The sequence below is a fragment of the Neofelis nebulosa genome, chromosome 12, assembly GCF_028018385.1.
Source record: "Neofelis nebulosa isolate mNeoNeb1 chromosome 12, mNeoNeb1.pri, whole genome shotgun sequence".
NCBI classification, from domain to species: Eukaryota; Metazoa; Chordata; class Mammalia; order Carnivora; family Felidae; genus Neofelis; species Neofelis nebulosa.
In genome coordinates, this window is record NC_080793.1 from 6,779,742 (window position 1) to 6,796,666 (window position 16,925).

Below are 16,925 nucleotides of genomic sequence, written 5' to 3' on the forward strand. Positions count from 1 at the left end.
CCTCACCCTCAACGGTGCCCCACGCTCTCCTGCGGACGGAGTCCCAACTGTCCAGCCGCAAGGCAGTCACACGGGGAGCGTCCTGGGGCTCGTCGGCGCGTCCGAAGGAGGCAAGAAGCTCAGTGAGCGAGAACCCCGTTTTCGTGGCGAAATTCCAGCTGAAGGGTGGGGAGGGGTCCTCGTCTGACTCGCAGGTATAATTACCATACCTCCCAAGACACAAATGGGGATCGTCCCCGACACAAGGATTGTCCCCGAGGCTTTGACCCGTTTGGGGTCATCAGGGGTGTGCAGCTGGTGGGCGGGAACACGGACGCTTTGGGGCACTTGGCTGCAAGGGCAGGGCAGACTACGGGACAAGAGGTCAGCTGATCTACCCCATGGGATGTGACCGCCGTGTCACCACGAGGGCCATCGCCAGGAGGGACTGGTCGCCTTCGTGCCCTCTGGGGGTCGGGGAGCGCTGTCCTACTTACTTGGGGGCTGACTGAGGGCCCCCTCAGCAGAAATGACTCTGAACTTCCCTGGAGGGTGCGCCCCACAGAAAGAGTGGTATGGGGCCAGGCGGAAGGGGCCCGGGCTTCCCGCAGACTCCCTTACAAGTGACGTCATTGGCTGGTGGCACATGTGTCCTCTGTGACCCTTATCGTCTGCAAAAAGGCGGGCGGACTTGGGTAAGGTCTTCTGCTGTCCTTGACTATTGGGACCACTCCTCCGTCCCGGGGGGCCACCTGGGACCTCCACTCTGCACTATGTCTGGGGCATTTGTCTCGGCCGCTCTACAGTCAAATGCCCAGGAGGGTCCCATACGTCCTGCAAGCCCCAGAGATAAGGAATTGAATTTCTAGCACCTGCCTCACACACTGTCAGCTCAGCCCAGGAATCCATGGTCACCTACCCTGCCCCCCACCATAGGGCAGAGGGGATACTCCCTGCCCAGAGGGGATACTCCCTGTCCAGACAGGGAAGGGATCCCGCCCAGTGTCACACAGCAGGGATTTCTCCCAGATGCCTGGGTGTCCGCGGGGTCCAGGGCCAGTCTCTGATTTCCTCCCCCACTCCCCAGCCCTGGGGCTCTGCAGGGTGATGGAGAGCTTCGTGCAGAAGAAGGCTGGGACATGAGGGCATCTGGTCCTGCCATGGCTGCTGGTCCGAGCATGGCCCAGGGCCGTCCCCACGACGGCTGCAGGCCAGAGCAGGGCCCCAGAAGGCCACCCCTCAATTACTTTGCTGCCCTCGTCCGCCCGCCCTCCCTCAACCTTTTTGGGGTTTAAAAAAAAATTTTTTTTTATTTCTTAAAGACGAAAGCTTTTTGGTTTTAATACACAAAATAAATGCAGTCCTCGTGGGGTTCCTGCTCCACCTCTGGCCCAACCCCCCCCAAAGGTCATGGGCCAAAGTCTCCCACGGCTGTAGACGGGGGCCTGAGCCAGGCTCCCGGGATCTCAGCAGCCTCTTGGGCCCGGGAGTCCAGACTGGAGAGAGGGCCCAGGAGATCCCTGTCCTGGAGACAGGGGACAGGAGAAGGGCACTCTCCCGCACGTCTGCCCTCTCTGCCGTTGTGAGACCAGGCGGGCAGCTGGGTCCTGGCGGGCCGACCATCAGTTCACCGTGGGCACCTGGCTGTGGTGCAGGCTGAACTCCTTGGCCTTGAGACGGAGGCTGGCGATGCTGTTGGCCATGTTGACTCCCGGGGTCGCAGGGCCTGAGCCTCCAGGGCTGTAGGGCGGCACCGTGCTGGGGGCGACAGAAGATACCAGGACACGGGGCTGTGGCTGACGTGATGCCCGAAGCTGACCACTTCTGGCTGCCAGCCCTGGACCCCAGCCTCTGGTCCTCCCGCCTCCCTTCCTCGGTTTACGTTCCCGGGAAGCCCTCCCCGCCACGGGATGGGCATGATCGGGGCTGCAGAATTTGGGGAGGAGTCAGAAATGCCCACAGACAGCACGGGGACACAGGCAGCTCCTGTGGATCTGTAGGCGTCCCTCCGTGGATCAGGAGCCTCCGGAGAGCAGGTCCTGGGTCCCGTCCCCGCCCCGCCCCCCCCCCCCCCCCCCCCCCCCCAGCTCCTGCACTGGGCCTGGTGCACAGCAGGATGGAGACGCGGCAAACCACCTCTTGGTGGCTCTTCCGCTCCGGGTAAGGACAGAGCAGGAGAGCTGGCCAACACGGGATCACGAGGACTCTGACCCCACAAGCCGACCCGCTGGATCTTGCCTCCCACAAGACCAGGGCTCACCCCCTGGAGTTGTGGGCACAGAAAAACGACTCCCTGGCACCCCTTCCCTCTTCCTTCCTGCCCTGCCGCCTTTTTCCAGCTTTGACCAGGACAAAAGTGCCCCAGAACGTGGCTCTGGACCCCAGCCAAGTCCCTGGGACAGGGGAGCCGTGCCCTCAGCCCTCCCTGGCCCCCCAGGGAGATCGACACAGGGGGCTGGGGCTTTCTTGCCAACCCGGAAATCTTCCTCCAGGTTTTCAACTTCCTCAGGGTGGCCTGATGGGTCCTTCCCCGCCCCCTCCAGACAGGCCTCATCTTCTCACCCCTACATTCACGCACAGTCACGCGCACAAGACGCACGCACAACCACGTGCACATACCGATGTGGAAACGCACGCGCACACGTACTCGCGAAACCCAGCCACACGCGTGCTCGTGGAACACCCACGCGCATACACTCATGAGCGTGCGCACACACGTGTCCCCACACGGAAGGCCCAGGCTTCAGGGGCGCCTGGGCACCATGCACAGCTGTCTTGAGATGCTCAAAGGAGCCCCGGGCCCTAAGAGGCCGCGCGGGTCGCCCAGGCTGCTCCCCCTCCCGCCAGAAGGGGTTCCTGCTCTCTCACCTGTAGGGGGACGAGGCCGTCCAGGAAAGATAATCGGGGCTCAGGGTGGCGGGCCGGGGAACCACGGGCTGCTCGATGGCGGCCTCCTGGCTGTAGGACTTGAGCAGCGAGGCAGAGCGGTTGGCCAGCATGGCCCTCTCGTTTCGGCGGAACTTGGCCCGGCGGTTCTGAAACCAGACCTGGGGGGGGGGGTGGGGGGGTGGGAAGGCGTTGAACCGGGAGCCGCAGGCCGCAAGGGGGGGACCCCAAGTCCTTTGGGACGGTGGTGCGGGCCCGCTGTGCCACCAGCTCTGTGGACGGGCGGCCCCACGGAGCCTCAGCTTCCTCCTCGGGAAGATGGGGATGCTAAGGCTGCTGGGTAAGCGTGTGCTGGAGAAAGGGATGCAAACATGAGCACCTCACGTGGTAAGGTTGCAACTAGAGAAGGGCACTTGGCTCAGAGCAGAGCTGAACACTGCAACACGGCGTTTATGCACCCAAACCTTCCACGCCGGGCACGGCTCCAAGCCCGCTTACAAACATATTAACCAGGGGCGCCCGGGGGGCTCCGTCGGTTCGGCGTCCGACCTCGGCTCGGGTCATGATCTCACGGCTCGTGGGTTCGAGCCCCGCGTCGGGCTCTGGGCTGACGGCTCGGAGCCTGGAGCCTGCTCCGGATTCCGGGTCTCCCTCTCTCCCTGCCCCTCCCCTGCTCATGCTCTGTCTCTGTCTGTCTCAGAAATAAACGTTTAAAAAAAAAAAAATGTAAAACTCCCAAATATATCAACTACTTTGGTTCTCATAAGAACCCCAGGAAACAGACCCACGCGATCCTCATTTTACAGGGAGGCACCAGAGAGGTTAGGTAACCTGCCCAAGGCCACACAGCGGGGAAGTGGCAGGGCTTGGCCTCGAACCTCGAACCTCGGTGCTCCGGGCCTCTGACGCTCCGGCTCTTAATTACCGCCCCTCCGCAGCAGCTGCGCACCCCCCCCCCCCCGAGGGCGAGGGGGCTGCGCGCTCCCGCGGGCGCCCACGCGTGCGCGGCGCTCACCTGCACACGCGCCTCGCTGAGGTTGACGCGCCGCGCCAGCTCCTCGCGCACAAAGGCGTCGGGGTAGTGCGTGCGCTCGAACACGCGCTCCAGCGCCTGCAGCTGGCTGCTGTTGAACGTGGTCCGGTTCCGCCGCTGCTTCTTCTTCCGCTTGGCGGCGCCGCCGCCGCCGCGCCCGGGGCTCGGACACTCACCTGCGGAGGGGATCGGGTGTCAGCCGGTGCAGCCCCGCCCCGTCCCGCCCCCCCCCCCCCCGGAGGTGCCCAGGGGGTCCCGACCCCCCACCTCCACCCCCACTGGCTCGGCAGCGTGCGCTGAGCGCTCTCCGCTCTCCTCGTGTCTCCCGCAGCGGATGGATGGAGGGTCCAGCCCCGAGGGCGGGAGCGGATCCCTTGAATTCTCTCCTTCACGCATCCCTTCATTCATCCATCCGTTCATTCTTCAACACGTATTAACTGAGCAGCTACTGTGTGACCGGCGCAGTGCTAGGGCCCACGGGGAATATAACAGTGAACAAAAGCAGGCAGATGCCACAGGAGGTGGAAATGAGCCAGAGGGTGACTCCCAGCAGAGGAGCCGACCAAGGGTCTGTGCTGGCCTCTGGTTCAGAACGGGCGGCTCAGGTAAGGATGCCCAGCACAACCTTAGGGACCGCACGGGGTCGGCAACCCTTACCTTTTAGGTCCACCCTGTCCTTTGAGAGGACGGGTTGGGGGGGGGTATTCAGCCACTATTGCCACATCGATGGGCAGAACTGTTGACTCTTCGTCCCCAAGAGCCCAGTTCATTGCCCACTCCTCCAGGCAGCCCTCCGGATCACCCGGGTCCACGTGGGACCCCCTCCCGCGCTCACCGGCACCACCCGCGACACTGCCCAGGTCAGCCCTTCCTCACCTATCCGATTTTCTTATTAAAAACGTACATGATAATAACAAAGTAATGTCATTGCTGGTGGCAGGAACGGATTCGAAAACCAGAAGGGGGTAAAAAAGTGACACGAAGTACCCTCCTCTCCCCGCGCTTTACCAGATTACAAATGTACCTTTAAAAAACTTACAAGCATGAGACCGTGCTGAACACATTGGTGCTTCAACTTCCCTGTTTTTTACTTGATAATATTCCAGACATTCCATCTCGCATACAGCAAACACAGCCCTCTTTATTTGGATTGTTTTGCATACTCTATTTTCTCTTGTGTTCCCTCCCTCCACGCGTAGGGACTTAGTTTTTTTAGGTCCGTTTTTGCTTTTGCTGGAGCATCGCTCTTTGCAAATATAATAAAATACGTACCATATTTTTCCTATCAAAAAGTCACCTACGACGTCCTGCCCCCCACCTCACCTCTTCCCCACTTAGCACCTATCTCAGGGATCCCTCCATCCAGGGCCCAGAAATCATTCACATTCCTCTCCCCAGCTCCCCAAGGCCCTTGGCTGGGGGACCGTCCCCTGGTTTATCCTCCCAGAGTCCTATGGATGGGCCTCTGGCGTGTTTCCAATCTTCCGCAACTGAAAGAGTGCCATGATGAATAAGCTCGTGAAGACATGATTTTCTATTTTTGCCAGTGTCTGTTTGGGATAGATTCCTAGAAGCGGGAATCGCCGGGCCAATAAAAAACAAAAAAACCCCAAAAAACCGCTAGATGTGGCCAGGTTCCCGCACCAGCCTTCCCACCAGCGGTGTAGGCGAAGGTCTGTTTTGCCCAGTTTGGACAACAGAACGTATTGTCGGCCTTTGGGAGTTCAGTCCACGCCTTGTGTTTTTTTTTGCTTTCCCCGGCAACACGTTCCCTTCATACATTCAGTGTTCTCTGCACAATGCCGGGTATTGGCTCTGCTGAGCATCTAGAACATTCCAGGCCCGGCAATGGCTACCACTCAGTCCCTGCTTTCAAATAAGTTCCCACGCGAGCAGGGTTTATTGCCTCTGGGGCAATCCACTGATTGGACTTGAGGCTGAAGTGGTCCACGGGACTGGTAAATGATCGTGGGGGCAAAGAGGGGGTCTTCTCAGGCAGGACTCAGGGAATGCCCGGGCACAGATGACCTTACAGCTGAATTTGGACCAGAAGTTCCCATCTGAGGGCAGTTCTGCCTCCGGGGGGACATCTGACAGTGTCTGGAGATAGTTTTGATTGTGAGGACCGGGGGGCGGGAGGTGCCATGGGGATTGAACGGGTGGAGGCCGGGAGCTGTCGCTAAATACCCTTCAAGACGAGAACAGGCCCCCACAGCGAAGAATCTTCTCGTGCACCATGCCCACGGCCCTGGCTCAGCGGGACGTTCAGGATGGTTGCAAACACAGGAGACACAGGCTGGGGAGCGATGGGGAACGCGAGTGGTCCCAAGGGAGCCGCCGTGTCCCCTGGCCTGGCTCCAGCCTTCTCCCCTCCCCCCCCCCCGAAAACGGAAAAGTGGAGGAGAATGCCTGGTGCCTGTGACCGTGTCTCTGCCCCGCATCCCTGTCCCCTGGAGCGGGAGGAAATCTAAACCAAAACAACGAGGGCCCGTGAGCTGAAAACCGGGGGGTGATCAACAGCCCCGAAAGCGGGGACAGAAGCTTCTGGAACACCAGCCAACCCAGAGACGACTTCCGTCCCCCTTCAGGCAACGCCGATTGGGCACACACCCAACGCAGGAGGCATTTCGGCCAAAAAAGGAGACTTTTTCGAGAAGTTTCCGAGCAATCCCAAACGGAGGGTGTCTAAATGAAAACCATTCTTCAGCTTCTGCCCCGCCAAGTGGGCGTCGGAAGAGACTGGGCTCTTTCGTCGCCGGTTTAAACCGAGTAGTGACTTGGAGCCGGAACCCTCACGCAAAGGCATTTGTCGCCAGGTCCCCGACAACCTGCCACACCAGCCCCAGCTGGGCTCCTCGCCGGTCTGGGGTCCGCTCTCTCCGGGGTCACAGCAAGGCCGCTCCGACGGGGGCCGCTCAGCCAAAGCTGGTTTGGGGCCACGGGGGGTGCCAAGCGGGCCACCTGCTCCCTAACCCCCACCCTGAGGGGTGTGACCCCATTTCACACACAGGGAAACTGAGGCCAAGGTTGCACCTCTGGGCCGGCCCGGGGCTGTAGGCTCGGCCTCTCCTCCCTCACCCGCCTTGCCCCCAGGGAAGGTGACGCAGGGGTCTGTCACAATCTCAGTCCTGGCTCTAGGAGGCCTAAGTGTGGAAATGCCCTTGGGTCTCCATCCCAGACTGTGGGAAGTACGTCCCTGGGTCCCGCTTTTGTTCCGAAGGAAGACGTCACCTCTGGAAGCGGCAAGGGACAACACACAGCGTGCCCAGAGTCACATAAAGTTCCTAAGAGGAGCAGAGCTTAATTCCGTGCCGAGAGCATAGTAATTGCTCAATAAATAGCGGCTGCCCTTAGCATTGTCGCTTATGAGGAAGCCAAGGGTCTTTCTCTCGGCCCTTGGGTCCCTTCGTCCCAGCCCGCAGTAGAAAGCCGGGTCTGCAGTCCCTGCCGGGCAGAGGCTGAGAGGCGGCCGAGGCCGAGGACGACTGAAGCATCGTCCTGAAGGTGACCCGGGGCTCGAACCCACCGGCTGGCCTTCCCACCGGCTGGCCACCGGCTTCCCAGCGGATGTGCTGGATATTTGTTACCCTAAGTCCCTGAGTCACCGCCTGAGAAATGTATTGTGGTGGGCGTGTGTCCCCCTGGGGGCTCCACGCTGGGACTTTGAAGCATTTGGAAAAGAAATAAATACTCACTAAGCCTCAGGCCAGCAATGGCTGGCCCCGCCCCCCCCTTTCCAAGTCGGGCTAGTCCCCAAGTTTCCTTTTGTTCGGTAAAAGTCCTGCTTTTCTCTGGGGTTGAAAAAGAAAGCCTGAAACTGCCTCTCTCTCTCTAGGGGGAGAGAGAAAGGTATTCAGACAGGGGAGGCCCGCCGCCCACGCTCCCTCTCCCTTAAAACCCCCTCTCCCTTAAAACCGAATTACTTCGTCCCCCGGTTACATTACAATAAAAAAAAAAAAAGAATGACTTGTGCACAGTTTTCTGCCATTAAATTATTTCACACGTACCATTTATTTAGCTGACTGAGGGCCAAAGACATTTAAAAACTCCGCTCTCAGCCAGATAATCGAGTGGTCCTGGCTTCTCTCTCCTGCACCCATGGTTTTTCTTATTCCGTGTAATTTAAGGGTCTAAATAGTCTGGAGGGAATTAACTGCAAATTCTTCCTAAGACAAATAAACCCAGCCTCTTCGTTTCTGCCTTCCTCAAGCTGTTGAGAGACACCCTCTGTTTGTTTTTGCTTCAAATAGTCAGTTTGTGCCTGACCCCGGGGCCGCGGCGAGCTCCAACCCAAATAAATAACTTTTATTAATTAGCATTTATTCTGACCAGAAAAGCAGCCCCTCTCCTCGCCGCCCCCCCCCCCGCATGTGATCTCTGCCAACACGTTCGCAAAAATAAACAACGGGTCCCCAGGACCTTGATGTGGATTTAACAAATTAACACCGGCCCTTGGTCAAAGGAGCTCCAAGCTGCAGAAATATTTACAGCCGGGAAAGTCTGAGGAAGACTGGAGAAAAGAAGGTGGAGGGCCCGGAGGGGCCTGCAAAAGCTTCGGGCCCACCCCCCAGGTCTCCTGGAAGGGACGAGGGTTCCTCTGAAAGACCCCTGGTTCTGCCTTGTCGGGGCTCAGACGGGAACTCTGGAATCTGTCCTTAGCTGTCTCCGGTGCCAACAGGGGACACCCGAAGGGAAATGTGTCACCTCTTCAGGTGAGACGTGAGAGGCCTACAGCCGCGTGGCTGAGGGGGAATGATCTCCAGCAGAGTGGCCAGGGCAAATCTGTTAGCGACTCCCAGCCTCTGGAATCTCCCGGAAAACTGGGAACAACAGAAATGACCTCATTAACCCTCCTATGGGCCTTACACGAGGGCCCCTAGCCCACGATTCTACAGATGAGGCACCTGAGGCTCACACGGGACAGCAACATGCCAAAGCCGTAAGACTCGTCAAGGCCGGAGCTGGGATTTGAACCTGCCGATGGGCACCAGGCCCAGGTTCTTGAACACCTTGGCGCGGCGGGGGGACCGGCCCTAAGAGGCCCGCACCCTCGTTCCTCCCGCAGCGGGATTCTGAGAATCTCTCCGTGGGCTTAGGGTGAACCAGGAGGAGGGACACGGAAGGCAGCAGCTGGAGAAGCACAGGAGAGAAGGGTGCGCGGGCCGCCCAGCCTGGGAGACGGGGCCAGAGGGGAGCACGGCACCCAGTCAGGCCAACGTTCGAAGGAAGAACGGAAGCAAAGACGGGAGGGGGGAGGAGGGAGAAAGGAGAAGAAACATGGTCCCTGGAGCCTTCTGGAGAAGGGCTTCCCTAGGCGGCCGGCCCCACTCCAGCCAGGATCCCAAGCGAGGAACCTTAAGAGCTGGTTTCATGTCCGGCCAAGCTGGCGTTGGTCCCGGACACTGAGGGACCAGGCCTAAGACACAGGGGAGGGCCTCGGGTCCTCGGGTGAGATCACACAGGCAGACTTTCCAGCATCACCTCCCCGGAGGCCCCCAACAGCCTCACGAGGGGCGGGCAGGGCTGTCTCTGTCCTACAGAGAAGGCAGAGGGAGGCCCAGAGAGGGGCCAGGACCTACCCGGGGTCACGCAGCAAGGAAAGCCCACTCCCGCAGCCCTTTCTCTTCTCGATACATCCCTGGTAGCCAGTCGTCTGGGATAATGGAGAGAGGAGGTAGCCCGCCCCCCAGCCCAGGGCTGGGCAAATCCAATGATGAGCACAACCGAAGGACAGAGGCTTTCTCTTGAGGGCCTTTCTGGCTCTATCCAGTGGATGGGGCCACCCAGGCCACCCTGGTGGGCAGAGCCAGGGCCTGGACCTCAGGAGGGCTGGTGGTACTCACATTGGACGTGCCCACCCCTCACTGTGGACCCCTTCTGCATACCATTCCTGGGCTTTCCACCGCCCCCCTCTGTCCCTCCCTGACTTTTACCTTCAGCAGCAGAATGCCCCCTCCTCCAGGAAGCCCTCCCAGACTCCTGTCATAGCTGTGACACACTGTAGAGCAGACGTGGGGTCATTCGTCCAGCAGGGACTGGAACTTACTGGGTTTTGTCTCTCTGGAACCCATCACAGGACCTAGCTCAGGGTAAACTCTTCACAAATATTTTTTTGAGTGCTGGGTGAACGAGGGAATGAAAAACCTGGGACTGTCACGCCCATACTCCCCTCACAGCCCCCAGGCCAGTGACCGGTGTGGCTACAAGGGGGCCTAAGCAGGCTTCGGCCGACCCTGGAGTCTAGAGGAGGCTGGGGGAGGCTCCCCCGTGTCCCCTAGAAACCTCAGCAGAGCCCTGGAGGCAGCTGCCACGCATTAGGGTCTCTCTAGGCTCTGGAGCCTCTCCTTCACATGCACAAAGGTCTTGGGGTGCTGCATACGCTTCCACAGGATGACTGGACCCCCTCCCCACCCCCAAGAAACCCAGTGCACCAATGGAATCTACCCTACAAGACCACACGAGCTCCTCCCCACCTCAGGGCCTTTGCACATGCTTTTCCCTCTGCACTCCTGCCTCATGCTTACCCAGTTTTTAGTCTAAACCTAAATTCCCTGCCCTGAAAGGCTTTCCAAGCCCCCAGGCCAGGCCAGATCTCCTCGCCACAGGCTCCTGGGCTGTCTCCCTCTCCTGAACGTCTGCAATGAAGTTGTTCTTCTGTTCTGGTTCTCCACTTTGTGCTTGTCTCTTCCCTTTAGCTCAGCTCTAGGAGGTAGGGACTGTGTGCGCCTTGTCACTGCTATATCCCCGGGACTGGGCAAGAAGTTTGGTCTCAAAAAGATGTCTCAATATAAATGAGGGAAGGCCTCCCTCCAGAAAACAATGGGAAGTCCCAGCATCCAAACCCAGTTCCCCCTGCCCTTCAAAAGGCCAGACAACGGTTACTTAGATGGGACAACTCAAAGCACAAGCCAGTAAAGAAAGGAAGATAAATCAGACTTCATAAAGATTAAAACTTTGGTGGACACCATCAAGAAAGTGAAAAAGGGGGTCGGGGCACCTGGGCGGCTCGGTCAGTTGAGCGTCCAACTTCAGCTTCGTCACGATCTCACATCCGTGGGTTCGAGCCCCGCGTCGGGCTCTGTGCTGACGGCTCGGAGCCTGCCTGGGATGCTCTCCCTCTCCCTCTACTCTGCCCCTCCCCCGCCCTCTCTCTCAAAATAAATAAACCTTAAGGAAAAAAAAAGACAGTGAAAAAGACAACCCAGAGAACGAGGAAAATATCCACAAGTCGCATATTCGGTAAGGGATCGTATTTAGAAAATATGAAGAACGCTTTCCACGCGACAATAAAAAGGCAAACCATCCCATTAAAAATGAGCAAAAGGTCCGCATCGGCGTTTTCCCAAAGGAGGCATGTGAATGGCCAACAAGCATGTGAAAAAAGTGCTGGTCCTGAGTCATCAAGAAAATGCAACGCGCAACCACAAGGAGATGCCGCTTCACACCCAGTATGACGGCTAGAATCAGAAGGCAGATAATAACAAGCGGGGACAAGAATTTGGAGACATTGGACCCCCCCGTGCACCGCTGGCGGGAAAGTCCAATGGTGCAGCCGCTCTGGAAGAGTCTGGCAGGTCCTCCAAATGTGAAATTCCGAGTTACCATCTGACCCAGCAGTTTCACTGCTAGGTATCTACCCGGGGGGGGGGGGGGGGGGGGGGAATGAAACCTACGTCCACACCACGATACTCCAAACAGCCCGAACTTGGAGACAACCCAAACGCCCGGCCAACTGATGACTGGGTAAACAGAATGTAGTCTGTCCACACAATGGAATGTTTTTTTTTTTTTTTTTTTTTTTTTTTTTTATTTATTTTTGGGACAGACAGAGACAGAGCATGAACGGGGGAGGGGCAGAGAGAGAGGGAGACAGAATCGGAAACAGGCTCCAGGCTCCGAGCCATCAGCCCAGAGCCTGACGTGGGGCTCGAACTCACAGACCGCGAGATCGTGACCTGGCTGAAGTCGGCCGCTTAACCGACTGCGCCACCCAGGCGCCCCTACAATGGAATGTTTTTTGACCGTAAAAAGGAACGAGGTGCTGATCCATGCTCTGATGTGGGCGAGCCTTTAAAAACGTTATTTATGTTTAAAAATACCGTGCTACGTAAAAGCAGCCCGTGCCATCCAGGAAGGGCCGCATAATGAAGGATTCCGAAGACGAGAAATGTCCAGAACAAGCAAAACCTAGAGAGACAGAACGTCCGTCGGCGGCTGCTAGGGCCTGGGTGGGGTGGGGTGGGGGGGATGGACAGTGATGACCGAGGGGTGCGGGGTTTCTGTTTGGGCTGCCGGAAAAGCTCTAAAATCTTGGCGATGGTTGCACAAGTGAACATATTAAAACTCACTGGCGTGCACACTTTAAGGGGATGAATTGTATGGCCCATGCAGTATATCTCAATAAAGTTGGTCTATAAAAAGAAGTACACAGGAAAGGCTGGGGGCAGAACGTCTCTCCATGGGAGAGGGGACATGTGGGGCTGCCACCCCTGGGGGAAGCCAGGGGGCAGATACAGATTAGGCCAAAGCCTCTTCTCAGGCCCAGGAGCCTTTTGAGAAATGGCGTCACTGGGCCCAAGCGGGGAGCAGAGACAAAGCTACTGGGCAGAGAATATCTACGTCCTATTCTCAGGCACAGAAAAGGGCCAGGGGGTCAAGGCCAGCTACAGCTGGCCATCTCAAGGGCTCTGGGTTTCCCAAGCCTCCTCCTGTGTCCCGCACCCAGGCCTCTGGCTTTAGCAGCCCAGGAGCCAAGGGTTCAAACTTGACATCGGCGGTCGGCCCAGCCTCCTCCGCTCCCCACACCCCAAAACCACCTCCAGAAAGTGGGAGCACAGGAGGGAAGGGAGTCGGGGAGTCATTCAGGAGGAAGAGGAGCAGGCCCGCCCCCCTCCCCCGCTCACAAGTTGGTCAGAGAAGGAGGGCAGTGTCTGTCCCGTCTGGTTTTAATCCGAGGCTGGTGGCCCAATGCCAAGTTTATTGTCAGACCTACATTTTAATAAGGGGTTGGTATTTGGAGGCAAGCTGCCCTCGTTAACCACTTCCAGACCGGGGTGACGTTGCCGCTCAGGGGCCAGCGTGGGGTCCTGCCTCCCAGTTAGGAGCCTGGGGAGGGGGGGGGGGGCCTCGCAAAGCCCGCAGCCGGCACCTGCTGGGAACCGCGGTGAGCCCTGATGGTCAGGGAGAGAGACGTTCGGAGAGCTCGGTTCCGAAGAAAACCCGCAAACGGCCCTGGGGGCCTCAAGCCTGGTACTCTCGTCTCCTCGAGGGCTCAGACCTGCAGGGTCCTCACAGCTCAACTGTCAAAGGCCTTTATTTTTGTAGATGCGGAAATGGCGGCAAGGAGGGGGGCGCTGGCTTGGCCAAACGCTCCCAGCGAGGCACTGGGGTCCCACGTTCTGCCCCCTGAGGCGAGGTGCGATCCGCAAGAACACACGTGTGCCTCCCCCCTGCTCCCCGCGTCCCTGGGTTCCCCGGGAACGGGGCGGATGCGGCTTACCCTTGACCCAGCGACGGGGCACGCTTGGGGACAGTGGGGGAGGGGCAACCCGCAGCCCACCCAGAGAGCAAATGACTGCCTCCCTCTGCCCCCCAGCATCTGAGAATGGGGAAAACTCCCCTGTCCCTCGCTTCGGGGCCCTCAGTTTCACCATCTGTGCGCTGGGGTGAGAGGAGTTACCATCGCCCCTCCCTGTCCCCGATGGAACAGTCCGGGGCTCCCCTGAGGGCTTGACACAGACAACCCTTCTCCCCGCTCTGACTTTTTTCCCCAAGGGAAACCTAGGCCCTGGCTCACTGGTCCTCCCCCCCCCCCCCCCCGTTTCGACTGTGAACCCCTGGAGGAATCTGAGGAATTCTACGGGTCCTTCCCAGAAAAACACAGGTGCACACAAAATTCTGCATGGAACCTCGTTCGGGTGATTCACGGACTCGGAGAATCCGGTCCGCAGACCCCACCCTGTAAAGTCAGCGTGACGGAAAGCCAAGTCTCTTTTGCCCCAGAAGAACCCGCCCCCTCCGCCCCCTGTTCCATCTTGGGGTCCCCACCGGTCGCCCCCTCCTACCCCAAGGGAGCAGGCAAGACCGAGGCCGTGCCCGTTAGCCCCTCTCCCGAGGCCGGGGGGACCTCGCGGAGCCCTGGCTCTGGGTCCACGCCGCGCTCCCAGAGAGGGTAACCTTTAAAGCACGGCCAGAGGGTTTTTATGACCCGCTGGTGAGTTCCAGGCCTTCTGGAAAATGTGTCTGAGGCTCAGCTCAGAGGAGCTCCAAGGCTGTCTTGACTGTTAGGCTGCTCTCGTCACTGCAGCTGGGCCTGTGGGTGAGGACATGGGACTCCTTCCCCTCCCTTTTCTTTTCCTTTCCTTGTTTTTCCTTTCCTTTCCTTTTGTTTTCTTTTCTTTTCCTCTCCTTTCTTTTTTCTTTTCTTTTCTTTTCCTTCTCTTCTCTTCTTTCTTTTCTTTTCCTTCCCCTCCCCTCCCTTCCCTTCCCTTTTTCTGTTTTCTTTTCTTTTCTTTTCTTTTCTTTTCCTTCTCTTCTCTTCTCTCTTTTCTTTTCCTTCTCCTCCCCTCCCCTCCCTTCCCTTCCCTTTTTCTGTTTGGCCTCCGTTTACTAAACTTTATTACGTGCCTGGCCCTGGGTTATAGAGCCCTGCCTTCGGAAACGTGGAAGACACCGTTATTAAGCCTTGTTCTCAGTGGGGGATGGGGAGGTTCAGAGAGGGGAAGTCACCGACCCTGGTCACCCAGCCAGGCTATGAGGCAAACAATTTATGCCTAGTCTCTGGGTCCCCAAAGCGGTTGCTCCCTGGAGGAGAGGGGCTCCGGTTAACCCTTTGGGGACCAGGGTGAAGTTGCTGCTAAGGGCCCAGTATGGTTTCCTCTGTCCCAGTTTTTTTTTTTTTTTTTTTAACGTTTTATTATTTATTTATTTATTTTTTTTTTTTTGAGACAGGGAGAGACAGAGCATGAACGGGGGAGGGGCAGAGAGAGGGAGACACAGAATCCAAAGCAGGCTCCAGGCCCTGAGCCGTGGGCACAGAGCCCGACGCGGGGCTCGAACTCCCGGACCGCGAGATCGTGACCTGAGCCGAAGTCGGCCGCTCAACCGACGCAGCCACCCAGGCGCTCCCGCTCGGACTTTGCGGCAAAGTCTCTCCCACCCGCAAGTGTGGCCACCGCGGGCTTCAGGGCCGCAAGCTGGGGATGGCGAGGCACGACACGAAAAGCAGCGATGGGCGCTCTTGCTCCGCCCCGTCCCAGGCGGTAGCCGCGAGCTCCGCGCAGCCGTCTCCGTTCACACCGATTCGAATGAAATAACAACATAAATCCCGTTCCGCAGTCACCCGAGCCACGTTTTCAAGGGCTCGACGGCCACGAGTGGGACGGCACAGACAGGGAACATTTCCATCGTTACGGAAAGTTGTATCAGCGGGAGCTGCTCTGGCATTCCAATTTTTCTTCTTCTTTTTTTTTAATGGGGAGGGAACAAACCACAACAAAGACCAGCCCTGAAGGACCTTTGAAAGAAGAAAAATCACCCCTCGATCCCACCATGCCAGCCTATCGGTTTAGTTTTTTGCGGACTTTTTGGCCCGCGTCCACACGTATCCAGCTTGCACCTGAGTCCACTTAACGGTGCGCATGAATAACATTTTCTTTTTGGGACGAGGCATTGGTGAAAAGGCCAGGATTAAGATCAGACATGCGCAGCAGAGACAGCATGTACGGTTGCACAGGTTGTGCACTGCGCAACTCCAAGGGCACCATCCCCATAGACTATAGTGTACCTGGTGCCCCCTATAGTCGTGCAGTGGACAACCCGCTAGACCGCCCTCTGCTTTCTGGAAATAGCTGCATTCAAGTTCTGGCTCCACCTCGCACCAGCCACGGGAGCTCTGTGGACACGTGGCTTCACCTCCCGGAGTCTGGTTGCCTCACTGTCAACGGAGGCAGCGGTACCTGACGTGCTCCGACAACGCCCCTGGCACCTCGGAAGTGCCCAAGTCACTTAGCTATTATGTCGGCGACGACTACCACCTCACGATTTTAGGGGGCGGATTCCCCAAGATTCACTCCCTTTTGCTGTGAGCCGCACAGACCAGGGCTCAGCACGTGTTGGTTGATGTTCATTTAAGCTCCGCCCTCTTCGTCAAGCTCACCGTGAGCGGCTGCATCATTTCGCCTCACGGGGGTCCTAAGACCACCTCACTAGTCATTCCCCTCTTGTTGGACACCTACGTTCTGTCCGATTTTCCTCTGTCGTCAACCGCCGCGGAAATGGCTCGAGTCTTTGTCCTCCCGCTGGATTTCCAAACTCCACCCACTTCGGCGTTAGTTCCTACAACCTCTCTTCCAGGACCTTCTGGGCTCTCTCCTGCCAGAACAGGTTCCCCCCAAGAGTTTTGAAGCTGATGCACCCAGCACGATGGTTAAAAGCTGGACTCTGGAATCAGCCTGCCCGCCCCCTCCCGCCCGGGGTTCGAATCCTAGCTTCACTGCTCAGGACCCTGAGTAAGTTACAACCTTTCTGTACTTCGGTGCTCCCGTCTAGAAAACGGAGATAACCACCTATCCCTTACGCGGATTGAATGAGTTCACATTTATGCAATTCTGAAAACAGCGTCTGGGACCTAGTACATGCTACGTCACATCAGCCATGAGTATATTATGTGGGGTCAGATGGGTCTCAGTTAGAGTCCCAGACTGGCCATCTAGTGGCTGGGCGACCTTGGGGCGAGTTACTTAACCTCTCTGAACCTCACGTTTGCATCTGTGTTGTGGAGACCTTGGCTACTGAGAGGTCTTGGCGCACTGAAGTCTCACTCCCAAACACTCCTAAAGGTCACCTTTGCCCCAGGGCTGGTGCCCCGCCCCCCCAACAGAGGCTTCCCCGAATGTGCCCCCAAAAGTCTGTCCTTCGCGGACACTTCCACAGAAGCTGGGCTGCTTCCAGCAGGAAGCCCTCCCAGTCCCAGACTGAACTTGCCTCTTTATGCTCAGCGCCTGGCACGTAGTAGGTGCTCAATAAA

The 16,925-nt window shown here is 58.0% G+C and overlaps 1 protein-coding gene across 1 annotated transcript in view; it reads right to left on the reverse strand.

Annotated features, from left to right (window-relative positions):
• Positions 1 to 1,269: 1,269 nt before the first annotated feature.
• PRRX2 (paired related homeobox 2) overlaps positions 1,270 to 16,925 on the reverse strand; it is a 41,598-nt gene continuing 25,942 nt past the window's right edge. The window contains exons 2-4 of the mRNA XM_058693842.1: positions 3,881 to 4,074; positions 2,848 to 3,026; positions 1,270 to 1,737 (exon numbers count right to left, since the gene is read on the reverse strand). Coding sequence (XP_058549825.1) covers positions 1,602 to 1,737; positions 2,848 to 3,026; positions 3,881 to 4,074 — 509 coding nt within the window. The 3' untranslated portion in view covers positions 1,270 to 1,601. The remainder of the gene's footprint in view (positions 1,738 to 2,847; positions 3,027 to 3,880; positions 4,075 to 16,925) is intronic.